Source organism: Lutjanus erythropterus, chromosome 4 (genome assembly GCF_056507025.1).
Source record: "Lutjanus erythropterus isolate fLutEry1 chromosome 4, fLutEry1.hap2, whole genome shotgun sequence".
In the NCBI taxonomy this organism is placed as follows: Eukaryota; Metazoa; Chordata; class Actinopteri; order Lutjaniformes; family Lutjanidae; genus Lutjanus; species Lutjanus erythropterus.
The window spans coordinates 35,932,808-35,951,950 of NC_139320.1; the positions used below are offsets into that span (position 1 = coordinate 35,932,808).

The 19,143-nt window shown below is 38.1% G+C and overlaps 1 protein-coding gene across 1 annotated transcript in view; it reads right to left on the reverse strand.

Annotated features, from left to right (window-relative positions):
* The window catches only part of dhx36 (DEAH (Asp-Glu-Ala-His) box polypeptide 36), a 42,049-nt gene that overhangs the window by 12,618 nt on the left and 10,288 nt on the right, over positions 1–19,143 (reverse strand). The window contains exons 8-16 of the mRNA XM_084717820.1: positions 17,071–17,145; positions 15,028–15,194; positions 14,827–14,908; positions 14,533–14,673; positions 10,862–10,967; positions 3,364–3,451; positions 1,677–1,732; positions 1,494–1,558; positions 785–928 (exon numbers count right to left, since the gene is read on the reverse strand). Coding sequence (XP_084573946.1) covers positions 785–928; positions 1,494–1,558; positions 1,677–1,732; positions 3,364–3,451; positions 10,862–10,967; positions 14,533–14,673; positions 14,827–14,908; positions 15,028–15,194; positions 17,071–17,145 — 924 coding nt within the window. The remainder of the gene's footprint in view (positions 1–784; positions 929–1,493; positions 1,559–1,676; positions 1,733–3,363; positions 3,452–10,861; positions 10,968–14,532; positions 14,674–14,826; positions 14,909–15,027; positions 15,195–17,070; positions 17,146–19,143) is intronic.

The following is a 19,143-nucleotide window of genomic DNA, read 5'->3' on the forward strand; positions in this document are numbered from 1 at the left end:
AACTGCCCTTCCAAATAGAAAGTTGGAGCCATAGACTGTAAATTAAATATGTTGAATCCCTATTTGATATAAGATCTATGGTTGAAGCATGTAGTTTACCCCCCTCCCCTGCTTCCCCAGACACAAAGGAGCACTGGCAGGCTACAGGCACACTACAGGAGCACATTTTTTTAAAAAAAGCAATCAATGTATTGCATAAGATTCAATGCTAATGTTTTTTTTTTCACTTGCCCAGTAGGGCAAATAGGTCAAAAAACTTCTAGTCCAGGGTCAATTTTTACTTGCTCCTCCACAAATTGTTTTAATTATTAGCAGTTGTCAAATAACAACAATCTAATCCATCCTGAGCAAGCGGGCAATGCTTGTTGAGACCTGGTGCACCAACACTATTTAACTGAAATGGATTCAACTATTTTTTATATACTTGAGTATCTGTAGACTTTCTATTTTCAGTGCAAAACAGAAACTTTTGATTGAAAGAAACACTTTTTTGGGCCTCAGACACTTAATAAAACTTAGTTTAGCTAAAAATAAAAAGAGAGAGATTGCTGTGAGGATGTGGAAATATAATTCATAATTAAACTCCATGCAAATATTAAATCGTCCTGATGCTTTGTAGGCACAACTATTGCATTTGCCTGATTTTTAAGTATCTTGCAGTATAAACCATGCCCACCTCTGATCTTCTATCCAAGTACAGATACAGGGACAGACAATTTTGTTTGTTAAACAGAGACAGATACAAATAATGACGTCTCTGTGCACCTCTAGTTTAGACACACACCTGCCGGCACGTCCTTTCCTCTGCTTGGCGTTGGCCAGGCTCACCCACTCCGCTGTCATAGTGCTGATATTGTTGTTGGTGTCAAAGTTGGTCTCCTTAATCTTCCCTCCGTCTATCACATAAACAACATCGTCTATGGTGATGCTGTGAGGAAGTGTGGAGAAAGAGAAGAGAGAGAGAGACGACAGGAAAAAAAGGCTCTGGAATAAAGACCAAATCAGAAGGAAAAAACACTTCAAAGCAGTCTGTCAAGAATGCTTAGCTAAGACTCACACACACACAGTCATTCAGAAGTAAAAATAAAATTTAGCCCTTCGGTAGGTTTAGAGTCTATATTTAGTGGAGTGATGTTGGGGGAGCGCAGGCAGCTTCTTAATTTGCTCAGTTTGTGAGTGTGTGTGTATGTATGTGTGTGTGTGTGTGAGGCTCTGTGGATACATTAACAAATTGCCTGTCAGAGACTCAGTCTGTTCCATCCGAGACAGTATGACAGTGTTCATAATCAATCCAAGAAACGTATGTTAATTAGCCTCAAATCTACTGTTTCTGTCTATGAGTGTAAAGCAGTAGGTCCCTGTCATTAATACAAACACAAACACGACTGAATTTGTCATCACTTTTTCTTTTTCACCAAACTTACAATAGGGTAACATTCAGAAATACATTTTCAAAGGGATAAAATAACAAAGACATATACACACACACATACCTGGTCTCAGCTATATTGGTAGCAATCACAATCTTTCTAACTCCAGGAGGAGGCTTTTTGAACACCTGAGAGGAATGACAGAGAAAGATGAGATTGGACTTTTCTGATATTTGATAACGGAATAAAGACACAGACAGACACAGTCAGTGAGACAGACAAAGAGAGAAAAAGAAGAATGCTGACCTGCGTCTGATTAACGGTAGGCATGAGGGAGTGCAGAGGGATGATAACAAATCGGTCTGAAACACAACAGGACACAAGAGAAAAATTCAAACAAAGCACCATTTGTCAACATAAGATACTACTGCTAGTGCTCGAGGCTGAATGATTATGTCTAAAAATTTGACCTCAAGTATGCTCATAAATGTTGAGAGGGCAATAATTTAACAAAATTATTCATTAATCCTATTATAGCACACTCACTTCACTTCAACATAGTACTTAATAAAGACGAGAAGTGACCTCAAACTAAACAAAGTTAAGTTTTTAAAAATCTAAAAGATTTTAAAGATCCCCTCCAGTAATGTTTTATGACTTAATAAAAATATTCTGTTTTCAATAATAATAATATCCACCAGGTGTATGCAATAGGTCGTGTTTGTGTGACCAACAGGGGTGGAGCTAATCTCGCATACTATTGGACCCATTGGCCTAATACTATATTCTGTGCACATTTATGACTGTATGTTCAAGGACCTCTCCTGGCTTTGATGATTCACAATTTCTGAAAATATTATACTGTAGAGGGAGGGGTAGAGAGAGAGGGGATGACATGCAGCAAAGGGCCATAGGTGGGAGTTGAACTGGTGGCCACTGCAGAGGACTAATATCCTCAGTACATGGGACGCACGCTCTACAACCTGAGCTACAGGGGCGCCCCGTTTCATCAATTCAATCAATTTCATCTTAAATCAGAAAATCTGCAGATTAATTCCACTGCCTAGTGGAGAACGGCACTCTACTGAGAACACTCATCTAGTTTCTGTTTGATATGATATCTCCACAAAAAAAGTTAAACTAAAATTACATCTACTCCCTCCCCCTCAACCAAAAATCAAGAATCTATGAATATGAAAATATTTTTCATTTCAAATTTTTAACTCCTGAATACAAGATGCCTTCTACTTCACTGAGAATTCCATTCTCAATGAATGTGTGCGAGATGTTTTCTAAGTTTTAACATCACGCTTCTTGGGCTGCAACTATCAAAATATCTGCATCAATAGAATATCACACGCCTGTGTAATTGTCCATCATAATTTTCTGAAACCCAACAATTTTTCTCTCCATCAACTAATTAATTAACTGTTTCATCTCTACACAGTTGCATATTGGACCAGAGCTGACTTCCAAACCAACAGTTGCCAGTGTGTATGTATATTTTTCTGAACCCTTCTTAAAACATGACAGATTTCTGTATGACAACATTGCTACATATAAACCTCTGAGACTGATGGAGGTCAGGGCATCAGTGCTGTGATCTGTCACTGTTATTTGCTAACGGCTGGGTGGGAGTTTCTATTTGAAAAACTCTGAAAAGGAGGCAGATGGAGTCACCTTCTAAAGTCTGATTTAAGTTGAGCACATAGAAACTTTCTCCCTTCAGCAGCTGAATGTGAAAACAGTCTTCTACAGTCAAACTCTTCACATTCATCGTTCTGTGAAGGCCAAACATCCAAGTGAAGTAACAATAAGCAAAATACTCTCTAGAGTGGAGGAGGACATAAAATCGCACAACACAGCTCTGAATGAATAATGGATCTATTTTATGGTATATTACCCTGCAAATTACTGGCATGCACACCGTGTCAGATATATAATATGATGCACTGTACTATACTGTATTGTATGTGTGTTGCCATGTGTTTACCTGATCGGAACATCTGCTGAGCCACGAGCAGGTCATTGAGACTGCTGATGTTGTCCCAGCCAGGCAGGAAGACCAAGATTGCTCCTTCCTGTCAGACAAAGACATGACAGAACACTCAGCAGCTGAAAGACATGCAAAACCTAGCAGACAGAGCTTCAGAAGAAAAAAAAAAATACAAGAAACAAACAGCTAAGAGAAATAAGCAGCCATTAGCCAGAAGAGCCTCAGCAACAACTGAACCGACTGAACAGGGTGCCCGTGTCCTCGGAGGAGCTGAGCTAAGGCAGATGAAGACTTGCCCTGAGCTCCCAAACTCCACATTCACCCACACAATAGGCCTTGACACTGCCTGCCAACATCATTACAACAACAACATCTTACCACTACAGGACAGCTTCTGCTTCACAGTATCGCAGGGATAGACCCATTTTTCTCCACACAGTACAAAAAAAAAGAAAACTAATTAGTCACCTGGAAAATATGAATGCAAGCTGAGAAAACATCAGCAGGATAACAGATGATGGCGGCTAATGGAGCTGGAGGTAATCCAGTGTGAGCAAATTTAGTTGTCTGACAATGGCTGTGAATGGATGACCACTTAACATACACTAAGTGTCAGACACTAAACCATAAAAACACCATCGCACAAGGCTAAAATACGACAAAAAAAACTTCAATGATTCATGAGGAGCAACTCTATTATTGTGGCAGCAAAGAACAGGATACAAACAATACAATTAATTGCAAGACAAGATATTCAAAAGATTACATGGTACAGCTTCCAGTTTTTTTAAATTTACAGTCAACTATCAGAATAGACAGCCACATTTTCAGATTTACAAATGTAAATTATCCTGGTATGGGCACTGTTTGGAAATTTTACAATACCTCAATTACCAAGGTCCCAATACAATGATTTTTCATTTGATGAAATGCAAAACTTCTCAGTGCATCAGCGTTTAATAGCTGCAATTTAATTAGTGATAAAAAATTAAGAACCAGAACTGTTGAGAACCAGTTCCAATTCTCAGATCCATCAAGTTCATCTACCTCTGAGCTTATCAGTTCCTTTTATTGATGCCAGCATGTTTTTCTGACAATTGTACATCACAAAATAATGACATCAAACTCATGTCTGGGACTTATTCTAAATATTATCTAAATTGAAATATGGCCAAGTACAATATCCAAATAGCAGAAGATGCAAGTTTTTGATGGAGGAAAAATGTGACAAACAGCATTATAATGAAGTACTGTAGTGCTGCAGAGATGACTACGGATCTTTTCCTCCAGATGTAAGAAAACGTGTGTTTGGTTCAGCCCCAACAAATGTCACATCATCATGATTTTAATAACATTTTTCAGTGAAAACTAGAGCTGCACAATATGGTAGAAAAAGTCACAATGCGTTATTTTGACTGAAATTGAAACTGTGATATGTGGTGCGGTTAGTGGGACTGATCATTTTCACATCACAATTTGCATTTTCATTCACAAAAAAATAAAAATAAATAAATCATGATGTTGTGACATTTGTTGTATTTTTTTATCAAACAAACACATTTTCATTAATAGAGCCATATCAAGATTGAAAACAGGTAAAATGCCAGGAGCTGATGGCTATCCAGCGGCATGGTATAAAACCTTTCGAAAAATCCTTATACCGATACTCAAAAAATGCTTTAATTATGTCCTGAGGGGCGGGGAGACACCGCCTTCCTGGATGCAAGCTATAATTTCAGTGATCCCCAAACCAGGTAAGGACAAGACACAATGTAGCTCGTATAGACCCATATCAGTGCTAAACATGGATTACAGATTATATGCATCAATACTAGCAAAAAGGATGGAGGACATTGTCCCAGATTTGATAGACCCAGATCAGACTGGCTTTGTGAAGCTCAGGCAAACTCAAGACAACGTGCGACGAGCTCTCCACCTTATTAATCGGATGAGAAGTAGTGACAGGGAATCTATAGCCATTAGCCTTGATGCTGAAAAGGCTTTTGATTCTGTTCGTTGGAAATATTTGTATTTGGTTCTTAGACGTTTCGGCTTCAATGATCAGGTAATTGGGTGTTTGAACTCCCTATACTGCTCTCCCACAGCCAGAATAAAAATTAATGGGTCTCTGTCTAATACAATATCTCTTGAGAGGGGTTGTCGTCAGGGGTGCCCCCTTAGCCCTACACTTTTTGCTCTTTTTATTGAGCCATTGGCTCAGGCGATAAGAGAGGATAAGGACATAACTGGTGTACTGATTGGAAACACACAATATAAAATTTGTTTATATGCGGACGATATTCTTATGACCCTTAGCAACCCCAAAGTAAGTCTCCCTAAATTGTTACGTCTACTTGAAAAATTTGGCTCATACTCTGGCTATAAACTAAATTTACATAAAACCCAAACTCTAACCTATAATCTGAATCCACATGAAAATATTTATACAACATGTAAATTTAAACTGACAAATAATATTATGAAATACCTTGGAGTACGAATACCAAAGGACTTAACTACCATTTATGACTACAACTATATCTCTATAACAGCTGACATCAAGACAGACTTAAACCGCTGGTCCTTACTACCGACAAATATGTACAACCGGATAGACATTGTTAAGATGAACGTGCTGCCCCGCCTCCTGTACCTCTTCCAATCGTTGCCAATTGAGATACCACCAAAGCAATTTAATGAATGGAATAGGATGATATCTACTTTTATTTGGGCAAAACAAAGACCGCGGATTAGATTTCAGACACTACAGTTGCCAAAAGATAAAGGTGGCAGGGCTCTACCCTGTCTGGAGGATTATTACAGAGCGGCACAGTTGCGCTTCCTGGTTGGTTGGTGTGATCCGGAATGTGATGCAAAATGGAAAGAATTAGAACAAAGTTTTATATGTGAACCTCTCCCATCTGTGTTGGGAGACAAAACTCTCTTGAAAAAGTACTTATCGACAGATAAATTAACTAATTTGATTATAAACCCTTTAAACATATGGTACAAAATTCTTAAAGACTCTAAATCTGAAAGAAATGCACGTCTATTACGCTGGGTAGCATTCGATACAGATTTCACGCCAGCCAAACTGGACAGCAGATTTACATATTGGACAAATCTAGGTATTACCTCTTACTGTACAGTTTCTACTGATACTGTCTTGGTCTCTTTTGATTACCTCAGGAAAAAACACAATTTGGAAAAACAGGATCTCTTCAGATATTTTCAATTGAGAGATTATTTTAATAAAAACATCAAAACAATTGGAGAAGAAGGAATGAACCTGATAGAGATATTTGCTAAAGCCTATAAAGGAAATTTGAGCAGAAAACTGATCTCCAGGATTTATTTAGCTTTACAGAAGGACAGAGGTTTCTCCACAATGTATATTAAATCAAGGTGGGAAAAAGAAGCTAACACGCAGATATCTGAAGATGATTGGTTAAATATCTGTAAGACAATGTCCACTACTTCTAGCTCAGATCTGTGGAGGGAATTCACCTGGAAAAATACCCTAAGATTCTTTATAACTCCCAGAATTAAAAGTTTACAGACCAATAATCCAGTTCAGGGACGATGTTGGAGAGGGTGTGGTAATGTGTCAGCTGGCCATTTTCACATATTCTGGGAATGTCCCATAATTTCACCTTATTGGGAAAACATTATAGCAGCAATCAATTCAATAATCAATTTGCAGCTGGACGTCAGTTTCGGTGTTGTATATTTGGGAAATATACCAACTGAGATAAATAAACAAGACAGATATCTATTACAAATATTATTGGCTAGTAGCAAAAAGGCAATAACCAGGAATTGGCTGAACAAGGAGTGTCCAACAATTCCAGACTGGACAGGATTAGTTGAAGAAATCTATAACATGGAAAGGTTGACGTTTTCCCTGAGATACAATACCGAAAAAGGTGACCAATACTGGAAAAAATGGAGGAATTACATAGATGAGAGGTAATTGCATACTCTGTGTGGGAAAACCTGTAGTTTTATTTTATTTGATTGTTTTTATTTTTATTATTATTACTGTATTTTTCCCCTGAGCCATGAGCCACTGTGGACTGAGAAAGACTGGAGAACTATGGGTGCCTTAGCCCCTAGACATGATTCACTAACCTGATGTCTGCCAGCCCGTTGTTAACATGTCATTGTATTTTGCTATGGATGACCCTGTCTATTGTACCTTTGTTGTGTGTATATTTATATGTTTGTCCTGTTTTTTCTATTGGAAAAAATCAATAAAAAGAAAGTTTAAAAAAAAAAAAAACAAACACATTTTCTTACATCTGGAGAACAAGATATTTAGGCCAGGGCATCTCAGCAACACAAGAGCATTTCATTATATTGGTGTTTCATCACACCTTTTTCCTTTATCAAAAATTGCAGGGTTCTGTGATTTGAATATCGCACTAGGCCATATTGACATCTAGATAATATTGTGATTAATTGCGCAGCTCTAGTATAAATTAAAATTGTGATGTAAAAATTATCTTTCCCACTAATCCTGACTCATATCGGAATCATAATCGGAATATATAGATATGTATATATTTCTTTGACTAAGTAAGAACAGTGTTTTTGGTAGGATCATATCGAGGCAAATATTGAACAAATTGAGGACACAAAATCTGTTGAGGTTGATTTGGTTGCAATTTGTTTGAAGTTGACCCACACTGTTGGGTAAAACACCTGGACTATAAGAAAGCCTAATGAAAATAAATGCTGTATAAATATTCTGTCATTTCCTCCATTGTAAATGATGACACACAGACGTGATCAGGAATCAATAAGGGAACTGATCAAGAATGAAACCCATTAGCAGAATTGATAATGACATTGGTATGAATAAAATGTTATTAATTCCCCTCCCTACATTCAATAACTCTGCATGAATATAACCCTAAAAGTAGCAAGTTTTCCTCACTTCTTGATTTGGGGCAGGAAATATCTGATCAAACAATAAGTAAATAGAACCTAACCAGGAATCTTAAGCCAATATTAGCAGTTTTCAATATTCAAGCTACAACTGCATTTCAGTCAGTACTCAAAAAGTAGTGAGGTTTGATACCCAGCTGGCTCTACAATGATTAACCATTCACATAATCTGAGTTGTAAACAAAAACAACATGGTGTCTTGAAAGGTGTTAAGACATGTGACTAATCTTTGACACAATTATGAAGGCTACAATTTATGCAGAACAGACTGTGCAAAGCAGTCTGGAGAGAGAGATCAGAGGTTGATAATAAAGCTTAGATATCAATGTAAGAGTAACAATAATTTAAGAAGCTCTAAACATCAGAAACCTGAGCAAAGTCCAACTTTCATGTTATCATCAATGGGGAAAAGTCTCAGGAACCACATCAAAGGCACACATTTAAACAAATAATATTCTCAGGATCATATTAAGCGAGTATAAAGTAACCCAGTCTTTAAAAAAAGGACTCTGCTCACTATTCATTTCCTGAGAGGGACAGGAGATAAAGAACAGACATAAAAAGTAGCTTCAGGGCCCCGAGCACCCCCTGCCTTTTAATTAAAGCTAATTATTATTACAGTGCTCAACTGTTGGCACCCACATGGGACTGTATATGTGTGTTAATGTCTGTGTATCTGTGTGTGTGTGTGTGTGTGTGTGTGTGTGAAAGAGAGGGGAGGAGAGAGATGCAGGCAGTATGCCGAGTTACAACCTGACAGAAACACATGTTCACACACACACATGCATTGGAGAAAGAGGTTCTGATTAATTCCAGCTTAAAATGAAGTAACAGTACAGTGGGCTCTGTAGTTGGCCTACTATTTACCACACAAACCAACCATACACACACGCATGCATGCACACACACAAGCACATGCACACATACACACACACAGTTGCACCCAGCAGGCGTTCATTAATGCCTGCATGTCAACCCCCTAGGTGTCTAATCACAGACCCCTGCGACATAATTAACCAATCATCACAGTTGAAAGCCTGGCAGACGGCCCGTATCTTCGGTTCAGAACGCCGTCATGGCGAATCAGCCAGTTCCCTCTTGGCCGTTTGACAATGCCACGCCGAATCAGCTGGTCGACTGGCTCACGGTGGCCGTGACTGATAGAGATACGGTTTCATATGGGAAGGGATAATTATTCTGTCTGTCTTTGTTAGTCACTCCTCACTCTGAGCCTGTCTCCTCCCTCTGCTCCTCTCGTGTGTGCGTTTTTCGTAAACACAGCAGCCACAAACTAACAAATACATTTAAACTAGTTCCACTTCACTTGGAAAAATACAGGAAAGTGAGAGCAAAGCATGTCAGTTTTTTTCCTTCTGTTTTTTTTTATTGTACCACTGACTTTCTTGAGTTGTCCTCACCCTCATTATTCTTCCTTTAATAGCAACAATAGGCTTCACTGAATGGTGTTAATTGTGATATTATACAACAGGTAGTTTCCACCATGCAATCTGATTGGTCCACTAGACATTTAGAATGCATTCAAACTAGCATGACAGCACACCATGCTCATCATGAAAAATAGAACTTCAGTGCCTAGAGGGGGAATGTTTTGGAAATGTTTTTTTAATTCATGAAAGTAAACCAAGAACCACACTGGGCCTATATAGACTATGACCTCCTGCCCTGGAGTCATTGGAAAAAAGTGAAAGTGAATTGCCTTAAATTTTGATTAGATTTTTAATTTAGTTGGTAACCTGTTATATAATCGCAATATTGCACTACAGCTTCCCCTTCACATGTTGGCAGTGGCCTATGTGACTCTGTGACTAGAAACTGTAGAATACAAAAAAATACGCTAAATATGCTGCAAAATACAAATGACTGAAAGTACTGAAAGTTACTGAAATAGTGACTATGTTTCAAAATATTTGTTCTACTGTCATTTCGTCTCCACTAACAACCAAATTAATCTACTAAAAAAGTAAAATATTCACAGAAAGAGAGAAGTTTGACATCACTGAATTGACATTTTACTCCAAATTACCAAAGTCTGAACTGAGCACTAAAAGGAAATGGAATAAGAACTGGGATGAGAAATAAGGGAATAGACGTGCTTTGGGGGAGCATCTGTTCGATCACTCATTAGCACAGATCTGCTGCCAGGATCTGTGTTATTTCCTCTGATCTAATATCGCTCTGTGTTTGGAAGCTAGCCCTCCTGTTCCTTCCATCTGCTCTACCTAAGAATATACTGTACTTCTCTACTTTTGTCAGGTTCCACATCTCTATCAGCTATCAACTTTTGATCTGAAACCGTCTTCCACAAGGATTGTTGCTCAGTTGGTCTATGATCAAAAGTTCTGTCTTAAAATATACATGAAAAGTTTCAGTTGCACTCGCTCTCAGAGCTTTTAGACTACTCAGACACATCAAACAGGTTCCCTGGAATCAAACGTTAATCTCAGAGTATTAAAAATCTAATTCAAGAATTTTACCACTTGCAGATAGCTGCCCTGAAATCAGATACGCATAAAGTTAAACTCACCTCATCATTGAGCACAATATGGCGAATCAGTGCCAGGATCAGCTCCAGGTCAATCTTGTCATCACTGTCCAACATCTCCAGTGTCTCAATGGTTCTGTCAGAGTATCTGTAAAACATGGGACATAGACAATAAAGAAATAATCCACTAGTTTCTATGTTTTAACCAAATCAACCAAACTGTTGCCAAGTTTCCAGCAGTTCCATTACTTGTTGCTTTGGTTGTCACACTTGGGTTTTGGCTGCAAGAGATTTGTATCTGCAGACAGATGTTTCTCTCCAGATGTTGAGCAAAGAATCTATGGCGAATTCAAATTTTCATATTTGATTGATACTTGATAAATGAAGTGACTATCTTAATTGTACTGGTGATCCTGACATCCACTCCAATAACTGTAGCTACTAACTGTTAATCAGTTCCTTTGGTACTTTCTTCTTGAATGTATTACTTTTATTTGCTGGCTATAACCTGGCGAGGTCATGAACAGCTGCAAATTATTTTGTCACAGACATGACAGTTTCCAAATATGGAAGCTCTCTTCCCTGCCTTTGATGTGAGACTGACATTTCATTAATGAGCTCATCAGAGTTGACTTGTCTATGTCTGTGCAGTGTAGAACAACACAAGCACTGCTAGGAGCCTTGTTGTCCACCATAAAAACTCTAAGCAATGTATTCAAAATAACGAAAAAAGATATTTACATGCCACATTTAATCCAGTAGTCAATACACAACAGGTATTTTCAGTGGAAACATTTTGGTTTGAACAAATAAACTGATGGCATTTTCCCGGTATAATGATGATCAGTCAATGTTCGGCACAAACAAACCTTTTATTTGGTTACATGCTGAGCTGAATGTATTAAACTGTCACAATTCAGTAAGAACTTTTCTTGTCATAGAGTATTTTATAAATATTTCAAATAAATGGAAAGATACCAAAAGCTGGCAGCATCAATATCAGAACACATTGCATTGTAACAAGAAAATCAAAACAACAAAACAGAATTGTTACTCATTTCTATTCCATTTAAGTTCTCAGATGCTTTGCACAGCTCCTAAAATACTAGTTTAAAGGATGGGTTAGACAAATGAAGTGCAGATAGCCTCCACAGCTGGCACTTTTTTTTTATCTAAAAATGTCCTCTTTTGCTACTAAGCCTCCACTGCTGCTCAGCAAGGAAGCACTGTCCAGAGAAACACAAAGACGGTATTTTGAACTAAAAACACTATAACTTTGGATGAAACTCACTTGATTTGTTTTAAAAACTTCTGCAGGAACAACAGGAATGATTGTAAGTCAAAAAACCTGCTTAGTTAATATTGTTATATTATTGTTAATATGGGCAAATGACAATTGTTTTAAGACAGACTTGAAAAGGTAGGACCCTATCCTTAAAAGGGATAGGTCAAACTTCTGTGCTGTTTTAGAGGGTCAGTCTGGATTTATCTCAATCACACAGTAAAAGACCAAAACACACTAAAGGTGAATGATGTATTGAAGTACATGCACCATTTTGAATGGCAGCGCATGCACTGAAAGCATCTTATTGCACGTCATACTGCCTTGACGCTCCCACTGCAAACTTGTTTTGATTTTGGTGTGTCAAATGAAGACTAAAGCTTTTTTTTCTGCACCCAAAATACTTGTTTGAGGAGAGTTAAATGTAACAAAAAAAGGCATGGATGTGAGGAGCTTGTGCTAATGGAGCAGCAGGACCATTTCAAACCAGGTTAAAATAAAAAAAAAAAGAAAAAGAAACAAAGCTGAGCTGACTGGCAACAGAGAGTGCGGATGCAGAGGGAGACATCGTGTGAATATGGACAGATGTGCCAACTTGATATAAATTTTTTCTATGATCATGAATCATAATATTACTGTATACTTCTGTGGTACATGTTTTTTTACTCTAAGTCTGATTTGTGTACTGTTAAATACTTAATTACTCCATGCTGATTAATCATCTGCGAGAGAGGAAAGAAAGGCAGCAGAGAGGGGCGAGAGAGGTGGAGCGTGTGCACGAAGTGCTGACCGATATAAAAAATTTGCTGATCATGAATCCTGATCTTACTGTACAGTTCTGTGGTTTATACACTGCAGACCAAAATATGTTTCTTAGTAACAAAAAGACAGATGCTCATCTCCGCCATGAAACATCTGCCGCTGTGCTGCATTATTGTAAACCATAATGAACTGACCAGATGCTGTCTCTCCCTCTTCATCTTCTCGGTGTGTGTCTGTCGGTGCTGTCTGCTGTAGTCTAAGACATCCTCACTGATCTAAATTATCAAAGTGAAACTGATGTAAATTATCCTGTTGCCTTAATACAGAAACATCAATATCACACACTGTTTGGTCATTACATAGACTGACCTGAAAAAAGGTCATAAACTATGATTTACAATAATAATACTATAATAAATAGAAATAAATAGATACATATAAATAGCGACTTTTCCTAAAGCACCGCTGGTTGTGTGGTGTTGGACTTTTAAACCTGAAGCCTGCAGTGCAGCACAGAAGGTTCAATTGACATGGATCAACTGAAGCTTTCAGTGCCTTCTGGCCTTGACGCAAACAAACTAACCAGTTGAGGCAGTAGACTAGCACCTCTTATGTTCTTTGAGGTAAAATTACTGATTTTGCCAAAAGAGTCTGGTATAATAAGTGGTATAATAAAAAGTCTAAATATAGCGTACACTTAAACTGATTTTTTTTAAGTCAGCCTACATGGCTTGGCTTCCCACACCAGTACTCCTGCTGCATCTCCAAACTGGGGGCGTGCTGACCTGCATCTACAGTGGGTATTGCAATTTCCATGGATAAGTACCTCTCACAGTCCCACTTCAAAAATTCATAACTATCCCTTTAAGTCACAGCCATGAAAAGCTAAATTGGCCTGAACCTTACATGTGCCACTTAAGCCTGAATTATACCTGGCCCTGCATACAGTGTAGGAGGGCAAAGTAGGTGCACAGTGTATGGAGTGAGCTATAGTTCTACCTGAAACTCTGCCCAGCGACTGTTGTAGTGCTTTCACAATATGATTGTAGCACTATGCAATCAGCCACTTGAATATTCTTTCCTCAGTACACAATAAGAAATCGTGTTTACATTCTTTCACATTCACTGTGTGTCACAGCAGTAATAATGGTGGCAAGAACAAGGGACTTCACTGCAAACAGCTGAACAAAATGAAGATGAATGTTTCCTGAGAAGGTATTGAGAGGAGGATGACATCTTAAGTGGAGTTGGTCCTCTCTAAAATGAGGGTAAACGGCACTCAGTGAGTGCAAAGTGGCAGTTGCAGTGTTTGTACAGACCATGTTATCTATACATGCAGTTACAGTTACAACACTGCCTTTTTTCATACTTCAGGAGACACTATAGTTACTTGTGGTGGAGACAATACTTCAATGCAGACGTATAAATCAGCATTTATTTGACAAATTTGACTCTCAATGAGTTTCAAAGCACTCAAGCAGCTCTCTATTCAGCTTTTAAACCCTCCGGTGTCAACTTCAAGTTCAAATCCACAAAGAAAATGGAGTTATTTATTCTAAAATGTGAATCTCACAAAGCCAAATCCTCCAATTTCCCACCTAAACAAAACATTTATCAAACTGGCAGCTGCTCTGCCGATTTATCTGCCCCGCTGTTCTCACAAACTCACCTGCCCTGCAGTGTGCGTGCATAACAAGGCCAGCTCTCCTTGTACTCAGCCTCTTTCTCCTCCTTCTCAGGTCTGGAGTTGCGTCCCTGCCAAAAGCCTCTCTTCCATGTGGGTCGACGGTCCTGACTCTGGGGATGATACCTAGCAAACACCAGACAATTTATATAATATGACATTAAAACAAAAGCGATGTAGAGGTACCATTTGTGTTTCTCTATTTCTGCATTTGTTTCTCTGCATGTTTTGGGCATTACTGTCGATGTATGTGTTTGTTTGGGAGCAGTGTGACCCTACCTGGTCATCTCCACAATGTCCTCCAGTAGGAACTCTTCCACTGGGAACGTCAAACCAGGGATGTGAATCATTGGACAGTTGTCTAAAGAGAGTGTGACACACAGGGGAAGGGGTAAATGAGACAGAGAAATAATCCTAACCACATAACTGTCAAGATTTATGCCAAAAGAGGATTAGTATGTCAATTGGTAGGCTGCATACCAAAGTATCTAGAAAATTTCTCTGCATTGAGAGTGGCACTCATGAGGATGACCTTGAGGTCATCTCGGAGGTTGAGTAGGTCCTTCACAATGATGAGCAAAACGTCAGACTGCAGGTTCCTCTCATGGATCTCATCCAGCACCAGGTGGCTGATACTGGACAACAATCTGACACAAAAATAAAAACAAAACAAACAAAAAAAAAACCCAAAACAGAAGAAATGGTTCATGTCTTTGGTTGATACTGTGTATACTGACTGTATGTAGGCCAAGAAAATCAGACTTATAGTTCTGTTTGTGGAATGATTGTTTTTTTCACATTACATTCTTGAGCCATTATGCAAATTCCTTTCAGCATTATATGGTTCAAGTCTTACCTACAATTAGAGGAAGAGGTGTGGACTCAAGTCAGATGACTTTAGACTCGACTTGACAAAATAATAAAAACTCGACTTGAACTTTTAACTCCAGTGACTCATGACTTCACAAGGACTTGGACTTTTTGACTTGAAAATACTTCTTTCCCCCCCAAGGCCAGTCGACACTGAATTCCCCAGATCCACTTTGTTTTAACCAATCTGACAGCATCCAATCAAGTTGCGGGCAAGAGCCATGAAGAATTGACATTACATTACTGACATCCAGTTGGAAAAAATTATACCAAAGATAATTCTGTAGTATGCAAAAAAAGCAGGTCAAAAAATTAAAGATGGAGATTCAACAACTTTTGTTTTTTGGATTATTTGCAGTTGCACAAAGAATGGTAAGCCAAGTTATTAAGTTATTAAAATGGTATTACATTTGATAAAGAGTGCACTATGACAACTTAAGGACTCATTATATTACACATACATTATAGATTTTATACAAATATTTGTCTGTAGCTCAGTCTGACATATTTGATATCTTTGGAGTCCAAGAAGGTGAAGGAAGTTGCCAAGTTTTAATGTGGACATGACACTGGTCAAAATTTTTCATTATTCTTTTGTAGAGTCTGTCCTTTCTTTTCTGATTGCATGATTTGCACAATTTGCAAATCTGAACGAATTGGTACAAATGATCAAGCTGTGCTGTAAGATTACTGGTGCTGCCCTTACTGGCCTTCAGCACCTGTATGGAGTGCCATCTCAATACTGTTTACATGTTGAGCTCCAGATGCTTCCATCAGGGTGGAGGTCAAGTCTCTCCAAAGGCAGCATTAATAGATTCAGATTATTCTTTCTCTGCTCTTTTTTCTTTTTTTAAGAAACTATAACTATAGACCTCTATGATTTGTGATGACATTGTAGGAGATATGGATCCTGTGATGCATTTGACTTCTATCTGTACTATCTGTAAATCAAATTGTCCTTTGAAGACATCAGGATTTTAGTCTCTCTAAACCAGCATATAACAACATACTCTGTATCCTGTGCTTATCTGTGAAGCAGTAGTCCATAATGATGAGTTGAAAGCATATGTGGCACTGAAAAGGTTAATGTGTCACTTCTGTGGAGGCTGGAGACAAATATCACACCAAAAGTGACAAGTGTAAACATTGCTGCAGTCCATGCAGACTGTCAGTTTGTGAGGCAGCTGATGTGTAAGTATACCTTAATGCCAAAAAAGTTACAGCATTATGTAGAGATAAGTGTAGTCCTGAAATGACTCTAGGCAGAATTGTGCCAATTGTGAAGGAGCATGAAGCAAGACAACAAGAAAAGCTGGCACTGTCACTTAGTCTCTGTGGTTTTTCTGCAGACACTCAGAATGCAAGGATGAGCATGCAGGGATGAGTCAACAAAAGCTGTGTGTGTCTGTGTGTGTGTGTGATTTCATTTCTCTGCCTGTGAGAATGGGGACCCATACTAATGTCTCTTCCACAGACAGTAAAGTCAACCACAAATCAATGGGGATAAAACAGAGTGACACAGAGGGAATAAGAGAGTGAAGGAAGGACAGCAGGAACAGAGACACACAGAGAGACAAAAAGCAGAGAAGAAATGCTGCGAGAAGATGTGATGAGGATGAGGAAGCAGGGATGGTGGGGTGGTGGTGAACTCACGGGTCTGAGCGAAGCCACTGAAGAATAATGCCTGTTGTACAGTACAAGACCGAACCTTGTCTCCGTGGTAACCGGCTGAGAAATGTGAGAAGGACAAGACAGAGAAAAAGACTTTACATTTCCAAAATGACACAAATTAAGACCTGCATTGAAGAAAGTGAAGAAGAGTATGAGTCTTTGTTTTTGCTGTTAAATTTTCTTACATTTATGTATGCAGCTTTTAAAAGACTCGGTTGATTTTCTGACATTTCAAATCCTCCTTTTCCTTCTTATTTTTCTTTGTTTTAATGTTGGTCATTTAAAAATTATTTCATAGCAGTAATATCATGATGCTCAGCCTCTGCACAGAACAGCACATAAAGCCAAGATTGATGTTGCTATAAAATGCTGCTGACACAGAACAAGTAATGTAATTGGTTGTAATGGCCACTTGTGTTAACACTGTCTTTATCTCATACTTTGCATAAGCATTACTAAGTGATGAAAGGTCTCTCCAACGAATAGCAACCATGAAATTACAAACCAGAAACTGCCTCTGTTATGACACATCTGAAAAGTGCGTTTCACCGACAACTGAACCACAATAAAGGCTTTACTATGTAATCAATGTAAGTGTGCTATTTAAGGAATGTGATATTTCAGGAGAAATAACAACAATAAAAACTTTTGAAGTACCTTTTGAAACATGGTTACAAAGTGTATCACAACATCAACACACAATTTAAACAACGTAACAACCAAAGCAGTGAAACAAACAAACAGTGGCGTGAAGTGACGATCCTGTGCTTCAGTTCCAGATATGAGTGGTAGTTGTCTAAATACAACTCCATAACTGCAAGTGCTTTCAAAAGTCCATGTCTGGGAGTTTGTACTTCTTCATTAATTGTTCAAAATACATTTTTTTGTTTCGTTTACCTATTTTAAGGATTGTAGTATGCCATAATGATGTTTTACCTGTACAAGTGGGATCTGAGCCCATGACCTTGTGTAAGGTTACATGAATATTATGAGGAATCACACCACTGGTGTGAGTAATAATAGTCTGGACAGGGTGAGGGTATGTAAGGTCTTTCTCTATAGAAACCCACACTGAAGCTTGCAAAGCTACTACTTATAGTTTCAGTAATTGTTTGAGGCAGAAAGCATAATGATATCAGTCTATATGGGGGAAGCCTCCATACTAAAGTTTTGTCTGATTTATATATGTTTTATTTTTTTTTCCCAGGTTGTATGCAGCTTCAATATATTTCAATAATATATTGTGCAGTAGGCTTAAATGGTAACATAGTTTATATAATTAATTGTACTATTACCATCTTTAAAATATTAATCTTACCCTGACGGAACAGTCCCAATTTGATCAAATTTTCTAATATAATCTCTATTTCCTGAAAGGGGGAGGAGATTGTTTGTCATAATGTCATCTAGCTGTCAAATGAGCTTTATATCCAAATACGTTAGGGGAGATGGCAGGCATGTAAATTGCCATTCCTGTCTAACAGTAGGTGGGCATAGTCTCGATAGGGGCATTGTCTCAGACTTTGATCAGTTTATTTTCTGACTGGATACACGTGAAAGATTTGATCAAGGTGAGCGTGTGAGGCACAGTTGCTGGGCAGTCCTAACTTGTCCCTCTGTGAAGCTGAAAATGAGAGACCTTGATTTTAAGGGATGTAAGAAAAAAACACAGCAGGTCTATAGCTAAGTATTTCATTCATTTCTGCAAAAAAAAAAAAAAAGAATAAAATTGTTATTTTTAAAATTTACATAGATTAACAGATTAGACTATTATATAACATATAAAAAAATCTCACAGGATAAAGACATGGTGAAGAACACAAGCTATATTCACAGTCTTCACTCTCTGATAAAAGGCCTCATCTTGCATTAGAAAAGTACACAGTTAAAACAGCCAAAGACCTAATACAACAATGGAACAAAAAAGATGTCTGTCGAGTACGTATGATTGTTAAAAATAAAAAAAAATAAAAAACAAACACACATAATAGAGGCAGAGAATTGCTATAAAAGGTTGCTTAAAACATCAGGAGAACTCATCTCTGAAGCAATATT